We start from the raw sequence: 26,354 nt of genomic DNA on the forward strand, positions 1-26,354 counted from the left end.
GTGATCCAGCTTTGAAGCTAGGCCTGCCTTGAGCAGGACTAGACACCTCCAGGTGCTGTGAATGTAGTCTTTAATATTTCCCTTTTATTGAAACAATGGTGTTTTAGTGCATGAAAACTAGTAATTATCATCTAATTTTAAGGGAAAAGATACAAAAATATTTTGCCTTAAATCTTTTACATGCAGCTCGCGTCAGATTCCTAGCTTTGGATCTTTTGAAGTGGACATTGCTGAATCATGTGATTGTGTTTCCATGAATTAAAAATAAGCCAAGTCTCTTTCTCCTTAAAAGAGACTGTTATGTTCAGCAGAACTCGAGGTGGTGATGCATTTTTGCAACGTTAGTGAGCATGCATATGGCTTAAGAATGGGAGCATTGTCTACAGCCCTGCTTACTTCTGGTGGTTTAGTTTGAAGCTTATTTGAGAGAGAGATTTTCAGGGGAAAAACTCTGAAAACTTTGGCTTATGGCATAAAGCTACCTCTTTGGCAAAGAACAGACTTTCTTGGTAGCTTGCTTTCTTGCAAACTCAAAGGAGTTTGAAGTCATTCATGCCCAACATCCATCAAGCTTCAGAAGAATGTGGCTATAAGACAACAGTGAAATGCCAACCATTAAATATGGGTGCATTCAGTTACATGCTTCTCATCTTTGTGAATATAGTTTGTCATTCGACAGGATTTCCTAATTCATACTCTTAATCATGTAGCTCTCAAATAAAGCAGTTTTTAAAATTATTGTATGAAAGAGTAAAAATATTCCTTTTTTTTTCTTAATTTGCTTAAGCTGTGTGGGTTTGACCTTTAGACCTTTTCCATCAAATGAAGTAGCGTAAGACTGCATGCAGAATTTTAGCTTATTTTTCACCTGCATCTACATTTCACCTGTAAAAAAGCAGTAGACTTGGGCTTCGTGTTGCATGGCATCCTGGGGGAAGTTCTTTGCTAACTTGGCTCAGATCATTTTGATGCGTGGATTCTGAGTGGGCACACACCTGAGGGAATACACAAATACTCGTATCCTAAAAAGGGCTAGCAGCCATGTACCAAAACTTCCATGCCTTCCAAATTAAATGCACGTTTTTGTTTAACAGATCAATTGAATGGCGAAGTGCAACAATTTAGGCAGCAAGATACGGAACTATGGGACTTTAAAATACTTTGATTTTGTGCTTTAGGTATTAAAAGGAGAGTAGCTGAGGCTGTCTTTTTGGGGTTAGACCTGCAATAAGATATACTCTTCCTTCTGAGGGTTTTTTAAGTAATGTTGTTTATTCCTTTTTTTTTTTTTTTTTTTTTTTTTAAATCTGTGCATTACGAAATTTTACTACTCTTTCTGGCATTGGGTATGCCCTGTTCTTGTATTCAGGGGCAGCTTTGTGATTTCCTGCATCCCCGAATCTTAGCATTGCTTTTTATCTTAGTGCAGCTACCTCTGGGCGATATCCTGTACATTTTCCAGGACCTGTACGTGGATTATTACGCTGAGGATGTTGGATAAGCCCCAAATCAGATAGACATGTTCCACAGTGTGTCTAAGGGCTTGTATGCATTATGAATGGGAGACAGTGCTCAGGTCCAAAGTGAGAAGGCTACAGATTTGTCTATGTAGTGTTTCATTGGCACAAGCAATTTGGGTTGCGCAGCGAACTCCTTGCTGCCAGTGTCATGCTGGAGTGATGCATCTGGCTTGCTCAGGCTCTGCTGCACGCAAACTGTAGCAATCACCTGCATGGGGATGGGTTAGCACGGGCGATTCAGTGCCCGGGCAGCAGTGTGTGCCTGCAAAGTGGTACGTGCGTGTGTGCTTCTGAATTCTGCAGCTCCGTGGAGGCCTGCCTGGAGGTGGATCTAAAGCCTGCCTTGCTAGGGATGTTTAATGTCTCTGTAATTACGCATGTAACAAGCACACAAAAAGGTTGCTGAATGTGAAAGTTTTCTTTTCAGTTCCTTCCTCTTATGTCTTCTGGAACAGAGAGAAGGCAGAAGGAAGCAAGGGCTGGGATCAGAGTTAGAAGCTCTCTTCCCAGTTTGACCATGAATTTGTTTCTGACCTTTTTTCAACAGATTTCATCTCTCTCAGACTCTTTCCTAACTGGAAAAATTAGGAAGAAATCAGTGTTCCCACCTTTAATAAAAGTGCTTTGAAATCTGGATTCAAGACAGAATGAGTAAGAGCCAAGCTTTTTTTTATTGTTATTATTTTAATTTTTTTCAGTGAATTTGATTCTGCTACCAGTGAATTTAGTTCTGCCACAGCAAGGTAGCTAACAAGTCTTTCAGTAGAAAAATAATAGATGATGATGTTTGGTAATGGTATGTTTTTAACTTTGGCTCTGTCTCAAACTCTGTGTTCTAATACTGTCTCTATAGAGATACAGACACAAAATTATACGTATATTACTGTAGCTCTATCAAAGTATGTTACAGAAGCAGAAGAACGTCTTCGTCTTAGGCTCTCAGAGGTCCATTGTAAAGAAGCCGAGATATTTTCATTGGTTTGTTGGCTACCTGGCACTGACTTCTGTATTTTGTGTCTGGGGATTTCCAGATGGAGATAGAATCACATATGTGTCTTTCCATACACATTGAATTCAGGACTTGATGTGCTCTGCATGTTTCGCACAGGTTGTCTGCATGGCGTGGACCACAGGTTTGATGTCCTCTTGGGCACGCTGTATTGCAGCGTGCATGTTTAGCCATTTTTCGGGATACCTAATCAGCCCAATTCCTTATGCTTGGAGAATAAGAGGATATTTGAGGTGAGAGACAGAAGACCTGAAGTAATTGTTACCATTATGAGACTAGTATGTTAAGTCACCAAACTTAGCTGAGTATCAAAGTTTTGGGCCTATGTAAGATCACAGGTTGGGTTGAGTGTAAAACAGAAACCTCTTGATATGGCACTGTGGATTTTTTTTACTTTATCTGGTGTGAGGAATGCTTAGAACATGCTTTATTCCCCATGATTTTCTCCTATGTTCAGTTGAGGCCCTAATTACTTACAGATTTTAACATGTCAGAATTTTCTCATGATAAGAAGTCGTTAAGTTGTGCTGAAAAAGCTCTAAATAATGAACTGACATTTTTGCCTTGTTTTGTTTCTATGGATAAGATGGATAAGATTTTTTTTTTTCCCCATTTTTGTTTAATTCCTTAGTCCTGAAATCAGCTGTCTTCTGGCCCAAATTCAGTCCATCAGAATGCATAAACTTAGGCTTAATTTAAGCATCTACTTACCATTGCAGGACCAAGAGTCGCATAATAAAATAACAGGAAGTGATAGAAATAATGAACTTTTTTAAAATTTAAAAAGTGGGGAAAGTTATTTTTAAATATCAAATTGAAATAAAAATTAAAATAACCACTAGATGGCACTTGAAAATTGTGTATTGAGATAGTACATCTGCTCTCAAAATCATTACTAATTTTGATAGACCCAAAAGGATTTTATGTGGATCTGCATAGTTCTGAGAGATGGTGGTGTTTCCAAAAAGAGAGTCAAAGTTCCTTTAGCTGGATCTTCTTCTGTGATCAAATTAAACCACTACACTAAGGAATCTAGCCTGCATTAAAAGCTTGTTCCTGATGCTTAAAATGCTGCCTTTAGAAAGAAGAGAAATACCTGTATAACTGATAAATGTGTGCAAATCTGTTTGTTTTCCACTTATTTATATCCAGCTTTTTAACAAAATTCTGCTCTACCCTGGCATTCTGTTTACCTTCTTGGGTTACGCGTAATTTGAGATGCAACAAATTTTGACAAAGTGTTGTTGCTTTAATATTTCTTTTAATATTATTTTAGGTCAATAGCTTGGAAATTAACCCAGAGTCTGGTAGGGGAGCGTTCAGGCAGGGAACAGACTCCAGGGGTTCACTTTTCACTAATTTTTTGCTTTACCTACTTTATCTCTTCGTAGGGGTAGAGGATGGAAGGAGATTGTGACAATTTGATTCTGCAGAAAATATGATAGTAGCTAGGAATTTATTATCAAGTCAATCTTGTGGTATTTCTGTCAGTGATCATTGCACAAGCCTGTTTTATTTGAAATTTTCATGTAGCCTCTTTATTGTTGTTTCTGAGTTACATTACCATGATTTATGAGCTAATAATATTGAAAATGAGCAAAGCTGAGTAAATACTGTCTGTAGCCATTAATTTGATTATTCTTCTGTAGGAGCAGTGGGTAGTACAGCTGTTTCAAGGGGTTGCGTGGACAACTGTCTTAGCCTATTGTACATGAGTTGAAGAGAGCGAAAGTAGACAAAGTATAATACTGGTTTGTGGAAGGATGTTTTATGGCCTATTAAATATGTATTAAGGGACTAATTCTTTCATTTGCTCACAGAGCTGTATATGGTTCCCCTGACACTGGTAGTAATTATGACTGAATTTTATTATGAAAGCTTCGTTACGCACATGGTAAACCTTAGAATGGATTTCAGTAGCGATGGACACAGCCACATTGTCCCGGTTTTGCAGAAGACGCTAGGGCACAATCAACAAGAGGCGAAAAGGAGAGTCGAACAATTTTCCCATTCAGCTGTGCTTACCCTGCGATGTCTGCTGCAGGAACGTCTCCTCTTTTGTGCTGCTCCACACTGCGCAAAAGCACTTGGCTGTGTTTCTGCTGTGACTGGACCCTACAGCAATTTGTATGCCTACTAATCAAAGATAAGAATGAAGCTTTGAGAGTGGCAAGTCAAAAAGATTGACTTGCCCTCTCCTCCCCCCTTCAGAGGGTCTTATCCTCCAAAGGCTGTGAGCAGAACTCCAGGCCATCGCTCTTGTTCGTATAAAATTTCAGTTTGACTTTTTCTTACCCGATAGGCCCTTCAGTGAGGGAGCTGTTGCTGAACTGCAGATGCTCTCGTGGGAGCTGGTGGGAGTACCCATGCACTGAAATTCATTAAGTATTTCCTGTGGCCATCTTACCTGTGATCTCGCTGGCTCTAAAGCTCTTTACACTGAGATTAACCATTTAGCGACTTGTAAAAGCTAGAGGGAACCCCTTGGTGATCCAGTTAACAAATCACAAAGATTTTCATTTTAGGACAATATTAAAATGATGGCAAAACACAGGTATGACAGCTGTCTTTCTAAAAAGCTGCTCTTCATGCAGGCTCGGGTAGTCCTGATCTCACAGGAGCACAAAGCAAATTTTTCGGGGTGTGTATGTGAATGCGCTCTCAGTTCTGGACCCTTGTTTTCATTGCTGTTGGGCAACTATTCTCTCTGTCAAAATTTCTCCCCTGCTTTAACTTGCTAAAAGTCAGTGTTTTCTGGATTGTGCTGTCGCGATGGTCTGCGATGCTCTGCAGACAAGCACTTGTCTCCTGTCTGAGAGGTGGTTGCATTTCACAGTCTACTTTGTGTTCCTGGAGGAAAAGTGTGCTATTGATAAATTGCTCTGGCGTCAGCAGAGGGCTTTTGTAGCGCACGGTGTCATCATCCCCCTCTCCGTGGGAGGAAGCATTGTAAAGTAGGTTGTGCTCTGCCTCCTCTCTGTTTTGAATTTCAGGTATTTATTCTGCTCACCTTCCCAGGTTTGTCAGCACTCTCTCCTGTTGTGGCAGCAGATGTAGGAGCAAAAAGAAATACTTCTTTGGAGCAAAAGGATGCCAAAGCTTTCTGGCTGGGTGTGTCCTGTCTCCTTCACCTAGGAGCAGGGCCAGGTTCAGTAGCGCAGGTGTCCCAGTGTATCCATCCCTGGGGTGACTGACTTCACCTACATTTGCGGGAGGCCTGGCGCTGCTCCCCAGTGCCTGGCTCCTTTGCGTTTGCACTGCACAGAGCATGCAGCAAGGGAAACCCCTGCCTGCTCTCCAGGAGTCCCAGGCAAAGGAAGCTGCTAGGCTAATCCAGCTGGATTTTCCCAGAGGATGCGCATGGCTGTGGGCAGACCTGCTGTGGCAATCGGTTGGTACGTTGGGGTGGTTAGTACCTGGTGTCTGGAAAGGTGGCTCTCACCTTAACAAATGCTTGTCTTCTGCACTTTATGACGCAGAAATTTTGGCTAGCGGAGTGTGTCACTGGACTCTGGTCAACGTTTCGGTGAAGTAAGTGTAGCTGTGGCCTGTGACTTGCTGGGTTTCTTGTTTGGTTGTTTCTGCTTCTGCAGCTGCTGAAGGCTGAAATGAATCCTACAATAGCAAATGTCCTAATGTAACTTAAATTCAAGGCAAAAAAAGGCCTGTTTTGGTTAAGACCTGAGTCTTCACACAACTTTTTTTTCAAGTGACTCCGGAAGAAAGCCACACAATCTGAAAAAAAAAAAAAAAAAAAAGTTAATACAAAAGGGTTATGGCTGGTTACTTCAAACCGTTTAAATTGCATCCTTCTGTGGAGGCTCCTGTTTAGAGACATTAATGCGTTTGAATAAAGTTGTTAGTGATTTACACCCCTAAACCTGTTTCTGCAAGGCGAACTCTTCCATCGGAGACGCACGCTCTGCGGCACAGGGGAGACGAGCAGCTCTCCCCCTCGACTGCACCGGCGAGCCGCTTCGCAGAGACAATTGCCCGCAAATCGTTTGGGTGGGTTGGCTGGTGTTTTATTTCCGTGGTGCGTGCTGCTTGTTGTTGGGTTTTTTGTTTGGGTTTTTGTTTGTTTGTGGTTTTGGGTTTTTTTGTGGGGTTTTTTTTTGGTTTTTTTTTTTTTTTAGTTTACTTTTAAAAGCGCGAGCCTCAGATGAGAGCTTCCCTTCCCCCCTCGCTGCCCGCTCCCCCCCCTCCTCCCCCGGTCTGCCAGTTTGGAACCCCCGGGGCTGGGGCCGGTTTGGAAGTAAACACCTCCAACCCCTTCACCTGCTGCCCAGGCTCGGCTTCTACTCTGCGTCCTCCCTCTCCTCCAGCCCCGACCTCGTGGGGAGCCTGCTCCGAGAAAGCCTCCAGCACCACGTTGGCTTTCCTCTGGGCCCACGAAGGCCTCCTACGAGGGCATTGCTCAGCAGACCTGCCGAATGCCAGCGTGGCTTCTCCTCTTCCCCCCAGCAGGTATTTACTGCCGTTTCCCTCTTCCCAAAACTCTGGGTGGTGGCTTGATACGACTGGAGAGTTGGCACATGAGTGCAGGAGCCCTAACACAGTCAAACGTGCCCAGCCCCTCACCCGTGGGTTCAGTGTGGTGGGAGCGGTGCCTGACCGGCTGGTGGGTCCTGTTCCCCCCTGCACCCCAGCAGCTGCACCAGCCGCTGGGCACACACCCGTACCCCCTCACTGTGCCCTGGGCGGCAGCCGGACGGGAGGTTGCCCTGCCACAGGCTGCCCCACAGCCCTTGCCTGCCCACAGCCTCCCTGGCTGCCTGGCCATGGCACAACTGCTAGGTCCAGCACCCCAGACTCTGCTTTTCAGCCCCCCTTTATCCTGTGCGGGTACCAGTGCCATGATGCAGTTACCAGCTGTTTTGTCACAGCCCTGGCGCGGGTCACCGTTGACATTGCATAGCAGCAGCATTTCTGATGCCACCTCCTCATTTTCCCTGACCTGCCCCCCACGGCACGCGAATCCCCCTCCTGCTCCCAAATTGGTGTGCCAGTCGGGCAGGTGTGTTTCCCGTACCGCCTCCTCCTGGATTTAGTGCTCACCTACTGAACAGATGTTGGGTTTGTGGATGTGCATTGTTTTTGAGTGGGGACAGTCTTTTGTTTTGATGTGGAAGCAGTATGTTTCTGCCAAATGGAAGCTGTGTGGCCCAAACAGAGCAAATGTTTCCTGTGGGGTTGGTGGCTTGCCGTTTCATCCACAAGATTTTCATTAAAAGTTTGGTCCAAAATACAGCCGAACCTGTTGTGTCTGGCCTCAGCAAGTCCGTTTGAAAAGTGTTTGTCAGTTTGTTATTTTTTAAAAATTATTAATTACTGTTTGAAGTCCTGACTTTTCTCAGAGATTAGGTTTATTTAGGGTAAAGCATAGTAGAAAATAAAAGCTTGACTCTTTCCTAAACGGTTTCTCTCTTTATAAAGGTTGTTTTTGTAGGTCCGGGAGCCAATTCCCGCAAGCCTGGTAGTTGGTACCTTCCAGCACTGATAAGTTTTTAGATAAATGTACTGATTTGGTTTTACCTAATAAGTGGCTGTTACCTGGCATTCAGACTGGGGAAAAAAAACCCCATCAAAATGGGGGAAAAAAACAAAATAATGAAAGACTTTAGAGAACTGGGGGGTGGTTGTTTTTATAAAGATTGTCCAAACTCCCATCCAACCATCCTACTTGCATTCTGAATACATTGTAAAATACTTTGTATTTTAGTTACATGTTTGAAATACCACGTGCCACTTATTTAATCTAATTATGAAAACTTTGTTTACGTTTAGCGTGTAGGCTGAGGGGGACGACACACAGCAGCTTGGGCAGTTTGTTCAGCAGTGCCATTGCCCTGTGTGCCGCAGCCACGGGGGTCCCGGGGCGCTGGGTCCCCCCCCCCCCGGCAGACACGTCCCTGCTGCTGCCTGCGAGGGAGCGTCTCCGGGGCTTGGCCTCCATTTTCCTTCCTGTCAGCAGAGGCCACCCGCTTGTGCTCTGCATTGTGGATGTGGAAAATAGATTATTTGCTGATGCCTTTTATGTATTCAAAGCCTGTTATTTCGTCTTTGTCAAGGTAAACGATGCTAGTTTTCACAGAGCTTTTCCTTTATTATTCTTTGCCCTTTTTCTTCCTTCTTTTTTCTTTTCTTTGCCTTTTTTTCACCCTTTTTTCTTCCCCATCTTTCCCTGTCTTTTTACTGTTTGCATATTTTCTGGACTACAACTACCAAGTTGTAGTTTAACAAGTAGTTTGCCCTAATGACAACAAGCACTTGATGGCAGCCTAACCATGATACACTCTTAACTTGGTTTTGCAGTACTGCAGCTAATGTAGCACTCTCAAGTTTGGGTTACATACTGAATTTCAGGCCGAGCGTAGGTTGAAATACTCACTTGGTCGAGTAAGGTCCAGTCAGCCGTGTTTATTCTCTGGCAGGGGCATAAGGAAAACCCAGTAGTCGAGATCTATGCTAAGTTTTGTCTTTTTAATTTCCTAATCAGTTTACTCGTGCACTGTAGTGATAGGATCCAGTTCCTAAGTGTGTCTTTTGAGGGCAATTTTGTAGCAGGCAGGGTTTGCCTGTCTTTCACTTATTTTAATGAGGACATTCCTAAAGACTGAAGAACTCCCTACAAAGTAAAATATTATTTCATTGTGTTTCTTCATGTTGTCTTCTGTAAATGAAGAGGGGGAAAAAAGAGATCTAGAAAGAAGAACAAATGAGAAATCATTAAAATCAGCCATTATTACAAGACTTTGCAGTAGATTACATATCTCCTCATGACTTTTCAAGCTTTATTTCTTATATTATGCTTAAGTCTAATGGAAAGACTCATGTTCATTTAGTATCTTTTGAAACACAGTTGCCTGAAATGGTGACACAAGCATATCAGGGCAGAATATTCCTTGCACAGAATAGGCAAGTTTTTTTCTATTTATTGAATGCATGAGGTTTTCTTGTTAAGTGTGAGGTTTTCTTGTTAAGTGTGAGGTTTTCTTGTGCCATCCTGTGTACTTGTTGTCTGTGTGGTTTCCATTTTAAAAGCAGATTTGGAGAGAGCTAACACTTGAAATGCCCTTACAACCATTCTGACCAATAGTTCTGAAGAATTAACTATGACAGTATTAACCAAAAGCAAAACTAAATGATACTCCCGTAAAAAAGGCAAGTGAACACTAGTAACAAATTTATCCCCCTCCCCCCATGTTTTTAATTGAAGCATCCTGATACCATGCTAATTGCGAGTACAGTTGTTCAACATAAAGTGCTTTTCGTACTAGACAAAATGTGGTTGATTTCTTTGCATTAAGAAACCCCAAAGAACATCTTATTTTTTGTGCATGTGTGAATGAGCAGAGAAAGAATAGAGCTGAACTTTAAAATCTACTGACTTTTATTATATGTTGCTCTTATTCCTCTTTGGTAGGCATGAAAGATTCACTTACAAAATCCCAAAAATTCAAAAAAGTGCTGTTGGCATTCTTTTGATGATCTTGGGGTTTAATTTTATGTATTAGAGAACAAAGAAAGCAAGCAACTCAGATCTGAGTTTAAGAGAATAAGGAATAGTTTAAAATCATTTATGGAGATAGAAGAGCATGTCATTAAAAATTAAGGAAGACTTGTTGCTTTGTTGCTAAGTGTTTTGCGTGGTGACAGTCTATCCCAAACCTCTGCTAGCAAACAGGACTCCATTGAGTCTCAGCATGTCCCCCATTAAATGATCACATCTCCGAAAGTTAGAAAGCTCATTAATGGCTTTCCACTGTGAAACAATAAAGAATATATTCACTGACTGGTCAGTAATTAGTGCCAACTAGTTTTTGTCCTTCATTATAGAAATATTCTGGTTCAGTTATTCCAGAGCTAGAATAAATTTATTTTTTTAAAAAAACCCTTTGTATTTGTGTAGGTGTATTTTACTGCCAGCAGTCTCCTTTTGCTTTTATTTGAAAATTCAAATACCTCTTCAGCCCACTGGACCTGTGAGAACATGAACTCATTTCCCAGTCTCCTGCTTCTTTGTTGAAACAGCTCAGTTCACTGACTCAGTAGCCCCCAAAACACAAAGCCATTAGTGTCATAGTTTGGTTTTCTTTTCTCACTTTGGTATTTGTTTTTATAAAATAGTAGAGAACTTAGATAGCATAAACCAGAGCAGAAAGTGTGGAAAATCCACTTGAAACTTTCCCTTTGCTCCTTTGTACCAGTAATCTGCATGGAGTCAGCTGAGGGCCCAGCTGGACTCCAGGAAATGTGGTTTTAAGGTAACAGGAAAACAGAAATTCATTTCCACTGTCCTCATGGAAATAAGATGAGCGTTGCTGAAGTTCAGACATTCTTCCATGGAGAACCTGCCAACAGGGACTAACACGATAGTCGCAATTCACATCTCTGGGGTTCTGCTTTTGCAGGTCTTGGATTTCTTTCTAGCCTATATTACAACATGTGCCTTACAGCACTTTGTTACTTTTAAAGATCCTTTATAAGGATTTCGGTGTTTGTGGACGTAGTTTGGGGAATGCCTGGTGAGTGCAGCTTTTTCAGTACAAGCACTAGCGGCATTCTCGGTGACAGATTAGCCGTGGGGTGAGATAGTCCCAAAATTAGGACCGCAGAAGTTGGTCACCTGTCTACATGAGGTTTTATAAATAACAGAGGGAGATAGGAAGGAGGAAAACAAAACTTAATGTCAGTGAAGGTCATCAAACACTTGTTAATGAACACTTAAAAAATGAAGACTTGCATACAGTTGTGTAATTGAAATAGAAATGTATGCTGTAAAAAGCTAAACAATCATTCTTCTCTCCCCCCCCCCCCCCCCCCCAGCTCGTTTCTTAAGGAATCTTAATTTTTTTTTTCTCTGAAGCCCTATTAGGTATACGTATTATAAGACATCCAAGAAAACTGTGATTCTTTGATTAATGTTTCCAGGACCAGAAAGGAAATAATAGAGCCAGCACATACACACACAAAAAAAAAAGAAGAAAAATTTTTTTTTTTTACTAGTGTAATATCTCTGTAACATTTGATCTGTATCTGCTCTAAAGGTAGGTGTAGAACATCACCCTGAAGGTATCTCTTGCTGTCAGTGGATCATGAATGTCAGCCTTGACAGGTATCCTCTGGTGATGTTATAAAGCACATGTGGCTTATTTTAAGCAAAGCTGTCCATACTTTTGTCTTGTTGGAATATTCCTACTTTCTCCCTAGTGTCTGTCACTTTTTTGTCATCTTTAAGCTGAGAAATATCTTGTAAAATCTTGTTAGCTGGTTTTAATTGTTTTTCCTCCTGCTAACTTCTAAAAGCCATTACATCTGCCTTAAAAGATACATGATATTTTTACTGATACTGTAGAAGAAATTACTTTTTTCGTGTGTGTGTGATATGGTTCATAAATTCCAGTTATTGCGAACTTTGTACTTTGGGTGCTGTGTATCTTCTATACTTTTAAGCCCCAAATCCTGCAAAGACAGCCTATGACTTGTTCTGTGACTTTCTACGGAACTATTTAATTGCCAAGCTTAAACGCATGCTTCAGTTCTTGTAGGGTCCATGTCCAGCTTTCTTTTCAAAAGCTTGCTGGTAGGGATGGTTGCCAGCACTCGGGGATCCCTGAGAGGGAGAGAAGGAACTGGTGTTTTTGCTTGCTTCTGTCTGCCAGCTTCCCATCTCCCATACAAAACAAGCAACTAATGTGCTATTGATGATGTGTCAAGGGGAAAAAAATCAGATAAATAAATACAATCTGAAGAGTCCACTAAATGGATTCTGTTGATGTTTTGCCACTCAACAAGTAAATAATGTCAGTAAAACTTGCACTGTCATTTAATCATACATGCATTCACTTGGCCATGGAGTGTCTTGTCTAAGTGGTTATGCTATATCTTGCCAAAATCTTATATTAAAAAAAAATGAATGAAAGTGTCCATGTTAGCTGTGTTTTGCATTTGACTGGATTTTTTTTTATGGGACAGCTTCTCTCATAATTACATAATTGTATGTGAATATATCAATGATTATGACAGAAATGCCCATGAAGTGTGGGGGTAGTAATATGGCAGATGAAGCAATCCAAAGGAAAACAAGTTCATCACACTATGTCAGCATCCATTCTTTAAGAGGAAAACTCCCATGTGATGAACATTTTTTCATGATGCCAATCCTACATTTGACTGAGAGAGGCATCAGCAAAAAATGAACACCAAAAAAGTCTCTGAAGTGTAGATCAAAACTTAGGAGAACTTGAATAAGCAAAAATGGGGAAAAAGGATTTGGAAACGCAAAAGTATTAAAAAATAGGGGCTGAAATAGTTTATCTGTTCATGTTATGAATGACCTCCTATTTTACAGGAAAGAAGAAAGGTCATAGAGGATAGAGTATATAGCTTGACATACTTAAGGGGCCCGGGGCTTCCAGGCCATGCTGTAGAAGTAAAGTTTGAAGTTAGTCTGTAGCCTCAGTCCTTCCATCAGTGGGGTTAAATCAGGAGGATTTTTGTTGTTGAACTTTGCAGAGATTCACTCTGAAGTGGAAGCAAATAGCGACTGTGTGTCTTTTCTGTAGTAAATGGTGCCTGTGTAACAGCCAGGATCTATCTTACTCTGTGTCTTGGATCTCCTAAATGCTGGTTCAGCTGGTAGGGTAACGACCCATCTTGCTAAAAAGCTTATTTATAGTAAACTGCTGCTTCAGGGTGATGACTAGGGTAAAATGGTTCACAATTTAAGAAAACAGCCTAATGAACATCACTTGAATTCCTGGAGCTGAGCATACGTTTCTATTTCAGCACTAATGTGCAGTGAGCTTTGGTTAATTCATTTTAGGGGTAACTGGGTATTCAGTACCTAGCCTTCATGTGTGAAAACAAAAATTATTTGTGAGCTGGGCAGTAGTGAAGAGACCTAATGTACTGAGAGCCCCTTTGGGATTTGCAAGGTGACCGGTGCCTAGGGTCTGTGCTGCCTTGCCAAGCTCAGCGTAGAGCATAGGCAGGGCCTCGGGGTGAGGGAGAACATGCGTAAAATACACCATGGGATCACTTAAGTCCTGTGAAGTTTTCTCTTGCTCATCTTTTGAAGGGCAGCAGGCAGAGAGGTGCCAGCTAGAGGCAATGCTGTTGTTGAAATAGCACTGAGACTTCAGCTAAGCTTTGTAAAGGAGGATCATGGAGCACTCTTCAAACATTAATTTAGTTTCACACTGACAGGGTAGAAGGCTACCAGTAATACTCATCTTACTTAGGACTGACTGTAGGCAGAAACCATACGATTAGCTCAACTAGATAAGTCAGTGGTAAGGGCTGGAGTAGCTGATGTCGTACTTGTAGCGCATTTATTCTGCTCAGAAATATGCCACGTACTTTGACTGCAGTAATAGGCAGATCTCTATCATTTAACAAACTCTGAGACTTAACAAATCTCTTACCCACAGGAGCTGAAGTTCCTGCTTGAACAGTAACTCAGCTACTTTGTCGATTTGTGTCAAAAAATACCCCAAACAAAAGCAAATGGTGGTTCAGCACTTTAGGAAGAGAGACAGATGGGGAGCATGGTGCAGTGTGGTACATGGCAGAGGTCATGGTGGGACAGAAACCATGTCAAACTTGTATTTCGTGATACTGGATTGTGGCTTGATTTTCCACACTTTAATGTTCTTTTAAAGTCGAAGTTATTTGTTTCTGTGTATTTGGATCCGCTTTGCAAGTCACAGACAAAGATATAGGTGAAATGGTGTGCGATTATGTGCCATATGATACTCGCTGAAAAGACAGGAGTTGGTTACAGAAAATGAACAGAGGAGCAGGTGCCATGAAATCAAAGTTTAAATGTGCTCCAGGTAGAAGTGGTGTGATGGGGACAGCAAAGTGTGCAGCTTAATGGCAAGCTGCTACGAAGTTACAGGGCATCCTTAACTGGTGGGGGCCAGGTACTGCTGACGAGCAGGGAGGAACTAACAATCTAATACGTGCCCAGGAAAATGCCATTTAAAAATGTAGGTTAAAGTTTCTGAACCTCCTTCCTTCGGGGTTCAGTTGTTTCCTCCAGCAAGCAGTGTCTGAAGGTCCTTCAGCTCTGTGCTGTTGGAGTCTGTGGGGGAGGCAGCTGCTTACACACATTTCTGGTGCAAACAAGGGCATATTGCCAAAATGCCAGTGAGTTAACCAACAAGAAACACACAAGAGATCAGCTAAAAGCAGAATTAGTGATTGCTGAATGGGTGGGATATGTAGGAGCGTGGCTGGAGCTATACAGGCTGTAGCTGCTGAGTGCTGCTGTGTTAGATGGTTCTGGTGAGGCATTCACCCTGACGGTAAGGGCAGCTGTCACAGCTTTCCCTTCTGCCCCTGTAGGCTGAAACATTAGCACTCCAGCAGGCATCTTCTAGAAAGCGGCATCCTAGAATGTGATGTGGCCTTGCAGTTACAATGCTCAATCTCTTTTCATGCCCCTCTCCTGAGTCAACAACAGAGCTTCTGCTTGCTTCACCTGCAAGACCAGGACTTAGCCCAGCTTCTTTATCCTGCTGGTGAGAAGTTCCTGTGAGACTTCATCAGTTTTTGTCAGCTTTATAAAGATCTAGCTGGCTAACCACTCTCCAGGTTGTTTGTTTTGATGTTTGCATTATTTTCTTGGAAAGTCAGCCATGCTCCTGTCAGGATTATCAAGTCACATTACACAGTGTAAACAGAAGGCTATGAGGGACCAGACTGTGTGCTGGCAGTGCTTGCTTCCTGTGGGCTTTGGTACGTGGATGTGATGTGCTGGTTTTATTTATTTATACATTTATTCGCCCCTTACTTGGGTAGCAGATCTTTAAGCTATCCCTTAAATTGGTAGTTAGCATGTGTTAAGCATATATTTTTACTGAGAGGTAGTTCTGAGGTATTTTTTAGAGGAGGATACACACACAAGATGGGGAAGTATTATTTAGCTTCTGCATGCACTTGGTTCAGCGGATGGTTTGTTTTGTTTGCTGTGCAGGGGCTCTTGTTGATGAGTACTTTGGAAGTGTCAGGGTAACTACTTCTGGTTGTTTGCTTCAAATTCATGTAGTAAAACTCAATTCTTTAGGCAGGGAGTCAGATTTCCCTATTGCACCTTTTAATGGCACTTGGGAACTCCTAGCTCATAGTGTCATGGGGTTCTGCATCAACATTGCTATATGTAAGTGCATGATTCACAGATGAGTGGCTGGCAATATGTTCCGCTGCTAAAAAGAGGGATATTCTGACGTTTTCAGTGGCAAAATATGAAAAACTACAGTGGACACAAGTGCGGAAGAGCTATGGAGACTCTCACTTGACCAGTGAAGTGTGAGGGCTTTTCTGCTATCTTTCAGACAGGAGCACATTCGAGAGCTGGACTGGCTAGTGTCCTTGCTTCATGCTCTTAATCTGGGTATTAGGTGGAAATGTTAAGATTGGAAAAGATACTCCATGCTGTTGTTGATAATTAGAATAAACCTTTATCTATTACCTTGTCAAAAAACTTCTGAGAGTCTTGCATTAGTGCCCCATATATTTGTCACTGGTTTAAGTATCTATATGATGGTCACTTATGCTTAAGGGTTTGTTGTGAACTTACAACTATTTTTGCATGACAGGTCACAGTAATGAAAGGCAGTAGTAGGAATAAGGATCATTCGACAGAAGGAGAAGGAACTGGAAAGCGACCAAAAAGAAAGTGTCTTCAGTGGCATCCCCTGCTTGCCAAGAAACTCCTTGACTTCTCTGAAGAGGAAGAGGAAGAAGAGGAAGAGGAAGATATTGATAAGGTAGACTTTATTGGATGCTTTGACTGTAGAAGGTTAACGGTGGGTCAGATTCTCCCTAGCTGTGTTTTTGTTTTGTTTGCTTCTTGCTGTTCTCTTTTGTGGATAAACGCAGCCAATTAAAAGAAGTGATGCTGTGCCCATAAGGCTATAAAGGTAAATAGCAAATAACACAAAAAGTTGAGTTGTCAATCATGCTTTTAAAATCTCGGACAAAACTCTGTTTTTTAGAGTTAGACTGTAAGAGTTTAAACAATGCTGTTTTGGTAACGTTAAACATCTTGGTCTTGATTGCTCAAGCCTGGTTTTTGAAACAGGTTTTTTTAATTGTTCATTTTAAACAGGAAGTTAGCCTGTGCTTAATAGCTGCTTCTAGTGCCTTTGAGGACATACAAAACTAATACTTTTCTTTCTCTTTTAAAGATTAAAAAAAAAATACAAAGATTAAAAGAGAAAAAGAGGAAAAAGCTGTCAAGAATTTTTACTATCTTTGCATGTGAAATTCAACTTATCCTCCAGAATATTGAGAGCACAGGTGCAATAATCTGCCTCTCGTTTGATGCTTGGTATTTTGGTATTGTTCAAAGATGCGGGCTTTACCCGTTTTTCATAAGGGTCCCACAATGTGGCACCTCACAAATGTACAGTTAGACTCATCCTCTGTAGCAAGAAGTGGGAATAGGAGGTGATGGGTTTTGGAGATGTGGTGTTTCCATCATGTGGATAACGTTCGTATCTGCATCTCCCTGATGCTTTGCTAAGGCAGGAAGGGAGAGGGCAGTGCTGAGGAGACTGCCTTGAGCCACATACTGATAAGAAAGAGTGACCTTGACAAGGATAAGGAGCAACAAGCAGGAGTCTGATAACTCTGACAGTGCTTTCTGTTGACCTTACAGGTCACTTGCCACAATGTGGCACAAAACAGCCATGTTGCGGTTAGGTAGAAGATGGTTTTCTGCCTCTACAGTAATAAGTTTCATTCAGTCAGAACTAGTCTCCTGTGGTGCGTCCCTTGCAGGCTGGTCTGTGAGTGGAGAGAGCGTATTTTGGCAGTGTGTTCTGTTGGGATGTGCTCTCTGGCTCCCAACTGGGCAGCTGTGCCAGTGGCTGCACTGCAGCACAGCTCACAGGCTGAGTAATGAACAGCAGGAGATGGGGGAACTGTTACCTTTGCGCTTTCCTTCCTGTGCACTTTGTCGTTGCAAACACAAGTGATTGAGGTCCCAGGTAGCTCTACTGACCTCATCCCACTGAGGTGATTTCTAGGTTGTAGGAAGGGGTTGGGTAGGAAGAATCTCCTCCCTCCAGGCCCTTTAGGACTGTTACTATAGAATGGTCCTCGGCTTAGAAATCGCTCCACTTGCAAGTTGGAGTTTAAGTCTTGCAGGGAGCATGAATGAACCTTGAACCGTCAGGTGAGGAGGTTTGGTGTAGAACTCTGGGTATTCTGGACGGAACAGATGGCCTTTGGAGACAGCTGTGTGTATCCATGTGCATCTCCCTCATTCACACACAGCATACACAGACACTCAGTCTCCATGAGAAGCATGGATAAATGAGTTTACACCCCTTCCCTTTCGGTTCTGCTAGGTGCCGCTCCTTGGTGCTGATGGTTTAGAGCAGGATGCTGATGAAACCGAAGATGACGAGTCCTCAGAGCAACGAGCTCGCCGACCAATGAATGCATTTCTCTTGTTCTGCAAACGCCATCGCTCTCTCGTGCGAAAAGAACACCCTCGCCTTGATAATCGTGGCGCAACCAAGATCTTGGCAGATTGGTGGGCTGTTCTAGATCCAAAAGAAAAGCAGAAATACACTGACATGGCCAAGGAGGTGTGTTCTGTCTGAATGGTGGATGTAAAGGGAGTTCATTACATGTTTGTCTGTCTTCTGTTTCTCTGTGTATTAAATGTTTTCTGTGGGGGTCATTCTCTTCCCTGAGTTCCTCAGCTTGCCCAATGGGATTATGGTGCCCAGAGCAGCTGCCGTTCTTGCTTTGATTCACTTGGTCCTTTGGACCAGAATGGAAAGAAATTGGTCTGTGTACACAAACTAACCTGGCTCTAGTAGTCATTGGTAAAACATATGTACTTTGTGATAGATATTACCTGATAATTCCTGTGGTGCAAGCATTAACACGTGGATAGTGTGTGGATAGTGGCCATTGAAAACAATAACATACAGTTCGGTGTCAGCTGACTAGTGATACTTCAGCTCAAGCTGTGCATTTGCTATGATAATACAGGTTGCTATTATACAGGTGGACCAAACCAAAAGCATAGTCAACAAATGTAGTCCCTTTTTACCTTCGATGCTAAAGAATTTTAAAAATTATTAGTGTTTCCGTATGTATTGTTAACCAGTTTCTGATAGAGCAACCTTTGGTGAGGCAGAGTCCAGTACCCAAGTCAGAGACCAATACATAGTCAGAGTCCTTTAACTGGAAGCAAGGAAAGAGATTTATCCCCATATTTCACAAAGTATCTTTACGTCAGCTTAAAATTTAAATGAGGCTTTTTAAGAAATAGCTTGCTTGGTAAGCTGGCCCCAAGAAGGCTGCAGTTATCAATAGTAGAGTGAGAGACACACAGCCAGTTACTTAGGCTGATAACATCACCCCAAAATAGATCCCTGTAATTACCTGTGTGATGTAGATTCAATTTGACCATTGAATTCAGTCTTAGAAAAAAATAATGGAGGGCCAGTAAGAAGGAATAACATCTCTCATTTGTCGAGTAACACTAGCGCACTGCAAGAAGTATAGATAGCTGTGAAACGATTGGGGAAATTATTATCTGTACCTGCCCTGTCATCCGAAGTTGTCTGCTACTGTTTAACACATGTATATGAGGTCTGGCTGTTCAGTAGTTTGTGTGAGCATGGAAAGGTCCACAGGAAAGTGGAAGTGTTCTGCATGGCAGGTCCTTTTTGAAGCATGGTCTGTAGTACCTCTGTAGTTCCCTGCCTGTGACACAGTGTTGAAATACTTGAGTCTCAGCTTTGTCCAACCATTCCTGATTTGTTCTGCATTCCCACTTACAAATTAGCGATGCTTCTTGAACAGTGTGGGAAAAGGGCAATTGGGAGATACAGATACAGAGGAGGAAAAGATGAAAATGAAGAAATAATTTTTGGAAGAAACAAACCTGATGTGACTTAGCCTTTTGTCTTGCTGAAGGAAACTCATTCATTAAGAAGGAAAATAATTGCAGAACTTCTGTATGAAATTACAGATCTGAAACTATTAATCATATTGTTGTAGAAATCATTGTTCCTGTAGTGATTTATTTATTTTTCTTGGCATGAAGAACAAATTGCATATTCAACATCAACGCGAAACAATAAATCTAAGTAGTTTACATCATTACAACTAGTTCCAAGAATGTGTAGAAGAGAGATAGTGTATAATTTTTATTCTTTAAACAGTTGTATGTTACAATAATAATTAGCAGCTATAATGTGCTGTTGAATATATTTGGGCCGTCTTCACCAACAGGCCTGTTCTGTGTGTGTGGATTGGTTGTTTTGTTTTAACACTTGCTTTTGTAGTTAGGCTTACTGCTGAGACTGTCAAAAAGATATTAATGTTAACTCTTGTTAACGTCAGATTTTTCTTTTCCTAAGGAGAGCTCATTTAAAAGTCAAGAAGGTGAATACCTTCGGAAGGCCATAAATTTACTATTGTACTAATAATCTTCTGTTTGAGTACCTATATGTATAAGCTCATTGAAGTTTAAAATACAGTGGATGAGCTTCTGTTACTCAAATGTAGCTTTTCAGTGCCCTTTGACTTCTAGTTTTCACTGCATAGCCTCTAGCCACTGCCCTGGCAGGGCACACATCTCCTAAAGGACGCTGTGTCATATCCGCTACCCCCACAACATGTCTTGTGTACCCTGAGATCTCAGTTACTCTTCCAGAGATACGAATGGGCCTGACAGAAGTGGTCCCTACTGCAGTGGCTACAACACCTGTTGTTTTACAGTCTCGAGAATGTTTTTACTACTTGAAGCCAGAGTTTACAAAGGCTCAGATCAAGCTTCATGCAAGCAGCTTTCAGTTTCTCACCTGCTTAGTACCAGCAACTGATGCTATCTCAGCAGTGTGCAAATTGGCATATTTACTTACACATATCTAGCTATATGCAAGATCTAGGATTTTGGAAGATAGGGAGGCACCTGAACATTTTGCCGAGTGGAATTAAGAGAAGTTTTCTACTGGGTTGGACACCTATCTGTGATTCCCACTGAGAGGATAATCGGGTCTGTGGTTCATTTAGGCACTTCTGGAAAATCCTGTTATGTACCTGTCTGTACCTTGGGGTTTCTTAATTCCCTAGAAAAACTGTCCTCATGATCTCTCTATTTTCAGTCTTGTGGTTTATGGTCTCTTGTAGCAACACCTGCCCTGGAGACCTCGTACTGTGCCTGCAGACCTCAGTGTCAGTTTCTGCTGGTGTTTTCTTTAGGAGCAGGCTTTCTGTTTGTATCCTACAGACTTTGTAGATCAACTTGATTTCGAAAGTTTCATTCTAGAGGATTTAAGCCCAGTAGCTGATAAATACTCCCAAGTAGAACCACAAGTGTTCCTGTCGTTTGTTAGCATTTCCCTTCACTGAGGGGAAAATGAATTCTGGCCACTCATAAATATGCTCCAGCATTTTTAGTTACTACAATAACAGGGGTAGTGTTCTTCTGTTAACTCTTACAGGGCTTACTGGGAATATTCAGCTGTCTTGGAAGATATCCAGTGAGATTATTATTGTTCGAGCCCTGTTCCCCTTGCTAGAAAACACTTCATTTTTAAATACATCTTTGCATCAGCAAGATCCAGGCAGTCGGGATTGTTTCTTGTAGGGGGCAGCCTGGTAAATCCAGGCTGCTGTCATTCAGTGGCGCAGAGCTGAACACTTCTCCCCGCGAGTGCTCGGCCAGTGGTTTCGCAGGTACAGTCAGCCCGAGTGGGAGGTTGCTATCCTTGCTACACTGCTGCTTTGGCAGCTGCCTCGGGGTAGGAGGGGACAAATGTTCTGGCTTCCCAGCTGGAGTCTGGCAAGTTCACTGGGTGATGTATGGACCATAACGTGTAATGTGAACCCTGCGTCCCTCAGGAGTGAAAAATGGAGTGTAGTATTTTCTGGGGATTTTTTGTTGTTGTTAGATCTCTTCGATTCATGTGACATTTAATAGCCAGTTGGTGGGATTTAAGCATACGTTTAAAGTTAAGCACGTGCTAACTACTACCCTGAGGTGTAGCTGGAATCCACTTGTGAGCTCCTGTTCCCACCACACTGGAGAAAGCAAATCTTTTTTTTATTTGGTGATGAAAGCAACTTGGGGAGTTGCACTGAAGCGCAGCATCTTTTTTAACCTCAGTTCTAAAGTGGCACCGGTCCCACCACATAACACATCCTTCCGCAGGCTTTCACAAAACAGAAATGATACATCAGACTGATTCCACAAAGATACCCTGTGCTTTTTTTAATCTTACCTGGAACTTTGGGACATGACCCTGCCAGGCCATCCCTGCCACTCATGTGTGGGGACCAAGGTGGTGTCTTTGCATTCCAGGTTAAGGCCTTACCTTCCCCCCACCCCCACCGGGACTTTAGAGACATCCTTAGACTGGCTGTGTTAAGTCGGTTTACTGCACAGTTGGTCAAATGGAGAAAAACAGTAAGCTCCGCTATTGCCTTTGGCATTTTCTCATTACAGTGTAGCTCATTTGTTATCTTCTCATGACGTGGCAAGCAGAATCTATCATTTCACTTTAGACCTTAGTCTAATAGTCAGAAAAATCAATACTGAAAGTCTTTCTGAGATTTGGATCAGGCCCCTGTATGCATTTTATAAAACTATTTCTTGGCCATTGTTTAACTTTTTACATTTTCTTTTTCACTTATCTTGAGTGTTGAAACTGTGAAAGGGGCCGATGAGTTGTCCTCTCTGTGTGCTCCCTCCCCTTCGGAGAGTGCACTTAATGTTCACTTTTTGACTTTGCAGAGGAAAAAAATCCATTAATACACCACCTCACTTTAATTGCTCTTGTTGGAAACTGATTAAAAGCTTATTGCTGCCTCATCTTGCAAATGGCATGCATTCTGGTTATCATTTGATGGGCAGTCTGTCGGCTTGTCAAATTACTCCATAGAATAATTCAGTTACTCAAAACAGCAATGCTGATAGGAAGAGCTTATACCTCATTGCTAGCAATTCTGTGCTTTTCACTCTGCAGGCTGGAAACATGATTTGTGAGTGGGCTGTGGCTTTAACAATGGAAGGCAAAGCTGCTTCTCTCTATTTCCTTTCCGCCTCTTCCCTCACTCCCTCCCCTTCCCTTCCCTCCACCAGGCTATTTTTGTGGTGTACTGAGCTCCCAAACCAAACTAAGGGAAAGGGAAAAGGGGCGAGGTGAGAGGTGTCACAGTCGTTAGTTTGCAGATTTAATACATGCATTCTGAATATATTCAGAACATACAGTATGTATGTGGGTCAGCAGTCCCTGCAGATTTTTATTATTTATAGCCATTTCTATAAATACAGGACTTCGCACAGCAGGTTCACACAGTGCTGTGCTTCTTGTAAACTGAATTGTTTTTATGCTTGCTACAGTCTGGAGGTAGCAAGTGCCAGATAGATTAAGATGGAAATGAAAGTAAGCGATACACATGCGATGGTGATCCTGCCACAAGGCATGCCGTTTATTGATCTGCGAAAACACTACAGTGACTCTATCAGAGGACAAGGTTTTTAGTGCTATTTCTGTATTTGATACCCAGGGGATTTTTTTCTCTGCTGCGCATGTTTCTGTGCAGGCATGTGCGTGAAACATAGGTGCTTCTCTGTGCCGTAACTGGGACTGATGACAGCTGGGTGGGTGGGAACATGTGTAATCACAGAAGAAACTTCCTGCAGCTGCCCTGCCATGTACTTCAGGATGAAACTGCTCTTTTGGTCATTTGCTGCCATCAAGAGCTACCTAGTGCATGAGGAGGTATTGGGTTCTTTCTCCCTGCAGTCAGCACTGGTACCTACTGGGTAGGCTCCCACAGCAGCCAGTGCTGTATGCCCTTATCAGTTGTTAGGCAAACGTCGCAGCTGGAAGGCGTGGCATGTTCCTGTGATTCGCCTGTTCTCCACCTTGCATAGCAACACATTTAAAATACTGATGTGCTCTTTTTATTGCTGTTAACTTTCAAAAATCCTGTTTTGGTCTGGTCAGCAAGATATGTGGAAAATGTCAGTGTTGCATTTTGTGAATAAAGTACATCCCCATCCTTCCCCCTACCCCCAAACTGTGTAGTATCCAGGCCTCTTCCCCCTACCCCCCATGTGTAGTCTGGCTTGGTTCATTTTGCTGCCTTAGACCAAGAATAGAGCAAACAACTGAGATGTGTGCTGTGTGCTCAAGGCCAAAGAAAGTTTTAAATGATCCCAGTTTATTTTATGCACCCATGCAGTATGCACATTTTGGAAGGAATGCTGAGATGATGAATCCGAAGTTACTGAAAATGAGATGATACTGGTAGTGGTTTATTTGCAGTGCCTGGTTTGGGAAAGCATATACTCAAATATTCTAAAATACAGAACTATTAGAGAAAAATGAGTGCAAGGTAAAGAGCACTATGCTGCATTTATTTCTAAATGTATGTTTTCATTTCATTCAAACTAGAAAGTAAAGAAAGATTGTACCTGCAAAAGAATTCAAATAGCTGTCTGTTTCCCAGAGAGTGAGCATAGAAGCACTGGGGAACAGTTTGCAGGATCAGAACTTCAGCCTGCTCTGGGTGATAAACCCTCAGGAGAGGAAAGAGAAACCCCACTTTTTAAAATACAGCGGTACTTATCTTAATATTTCTTCTTAATAGATTGTGTTGGTGGTCAGACTCTAAGCATGTGATTAAACTGTTAAAAATCAAGATATTTAAGGATTATTTACTGTATTAAATCCTCTTAAACACAGTGCACTCTATTGCCCTGTGGGTAGTATAATGTCATGACTGGTAATTTTCCTTTTCTTTTCTAGTACAAGGATGCATTTATGAAGGCAAATCCAGGGTACAAGTGGTGCCCCACAACAAACAAACCTGTGAAAACACAGACATCCACTGTTACAAACAGGAAAAAGCTATGGGCCTTTGCATCAGACTCTGCGAAAGATTTACCAAGCCCAAGGAAAGTGACTAAAAGTGAAGAAATGCCACAGCTTAACTTTGGGATGGCAGGTGAGATTTCCATCCATGTTACTCAGATGTAGCATCCTCATTTTATTTGAGGATGTGGCGTTGAAATTGAACTGCAATACCAGTTCTCTTTACTGCACATGGTACTGTAGTGCAAATAACTTTTTCCTCTCCCAAATTAGGTTGCCAAGACTCTAGTTAAACCTGTGCATAACAACTATCTGAAATTTTCCTTAGTGCATGATTGATTTCAAGAGTTGAGTCCGGATATGTGGCATCATAACCCATACCCCATTTGGGGTCCAGATTTGATTGATTTTTAGTTCCAGCTTATCTGCTGTTAGAGATTTTCCCTTTCTAGTCAAAAAGGAACATGCTGATTGTGTGCATTCTTTTTCTCTTTCATCGAGTGTTGTATACTATGTTTAGTAATTTGGTGCTTACAGAAATAATTTGTGAATTTGTGAAGTTGGAGGTGTTAACGTTCTTGTGGATGAATGTACTGCTGGAGCTAACTTTTTGTATTTAAATCAAGAGAAGAGTAATTTAATTTCACTTAAAATACGCTTTTTTTGCCCATTATACCTTGGAGGGGTGGATTCTAACCTTTTAAACATTAAAAAAAAAAAAAAATCAAATCTGTGAATAAGCATCAGTGGAGTGCCTGAACTGGTGAAAGGCAGGTAATCTCTCACTGATACCAACAAATAGCAGAACTGTTGCAATCATGACATTGAAATACAGAGACACAAATGTTAAATGCCGGCAGCTCAAGAACCTAACAGTCAAGCTAGAAAATAATTTTTCCCCCACCACCCTTTTTTCTTTTTTTTTTTTTTTTTTTTTTTTCTTTTTTGCAGTTTAAAGTTTCTGATTTTATAAATACTGGTTGTCCTGGTTTTGTCTGGGATAGAGTTAATTTTCTTCCTGGTATAGTGCTGTGGTTTGGATTTTAGTGTGAGAATAATATTGATAACACACTGATGTTTTGGCTGTTGCTAAGTGGTGTTTACGCTGGTCAAGGACTTTTCAGCTTCCCATGCTCTGTCAGGTGCACAAGAAACTGGAAGGGGGCACAGCCAGGACAGGTGACCCAAACTGGCCAAAGGGCTATTCCATACCATATGATGTCATGCTCAGTATAGAAACTGGGGGAAGTTGGCCGGGGGGTAGTGGTCGCTGCTTGGGGACTGGCTGGGCGTTGGTCGGCAGGTGGTGAGCAGTTGTATCACTGTTCTTTTTTTTTCTCTTGGGTTTTGTTCCTCTCTCTTGTTGTTTTCCTTCTCATTACAATTTTTTTTTATTATTATTATTATTATTATTATTATTATTATTATTATTATTATTATGTTCCAATTATTAAACTGTTCTTAACTCACGAGTTTTCTTTCTTTTGCTCTTCTGATTTTCTCCCCCATCCCACCGAGAGGGAGAGTGAGCAAGCGGCTGGGTGGTATTTAATTGCCAACTGGGGCTAAACCACAACACTGATGTATTTGAAACTTTGTCATATCCTACCTAGTTTATGACAAGTGCGTGGCAGATAGGACTTTTCTGCTTAGAGAGATTGTGAGCTGGAGAGTGGAAAATGGTTTTATGGAACAAGTGTAAAAGGATAAAAGGGGATAAAATGGCATGTATACCTTTTTGCCAGTATAGTGGTATGAAAATTCCTGTAATGAAATTCCTTCTGGCTATGAAGGGAACTGTGAAATGTGATCAAAATAAAGTTTTTTTTTCATGCTACATAGTTATGATATATGAGAGACCAGTTCTAAAAATCGCAAGCCCCTTCATCCTGTTCTGCTTTTGCTATCAGAGGAGTAACTTCTATGCTCCTTAAACGTTTATTGACTTAACGCAAAGAA

At 41.8% G+C, this 26,354-nt stretch overlaps 1 protein-coding gene across 19 annotated transcripts in view; it reads left to right on the plus strand.

Moving 5' to 3' along the window:
- Positions 1 to 26,354, plus strand: part of BBX (BBX high mobility group box domain containing) — a 154,053-nt gene that overhangs the window by 70,601 nt on the left and 57,098 nt on the right. For 18 of the 19 annotated variants that reach the window (XM_075514854.1, XM_075514863.1, XM_075514871.1 and 15 more), the window contains 3 exons: positions 16,137 to 16,307; positions 17,895 to 18,137; positions 24,330 to 24,528. In XM_075514854.1, the coding sequence (XP_075370969.1) occupies positions 16,146 to 16,307; positions 17,895 to 18,137; positions 24,330 to 24,528 (604 nt within the window). In that variant the 5' untranslated portion in view covers positions 16,137 to 16,145. Of the gene's footprint in view, positions 1 to 2,067; positions 2,172 to 16,136; positions 16,308 to 17,894; positions 18,138 to 24,329; positions 24,529 to 26,354 lie in introns of those variants that run through there. The other variant, XM_075514889.1, reaches the window with a different exon arrangement.

This window comes from Mycteria americana, chromosome 1 (genome assembly GCF_035582795.1).
Source record: "Mycteria americana isolate JAX WOST 10 ecotype Jacksonville Zoo and Gardens chromosome 1, USCA_MyAme_1.0, whole genome shotgun sequence".
NCBI lineage: Eukaryota > Metazoa > Chordata > Aves > Ciconiiformes > Ciconiidae > Mycteria > Mycteria americana.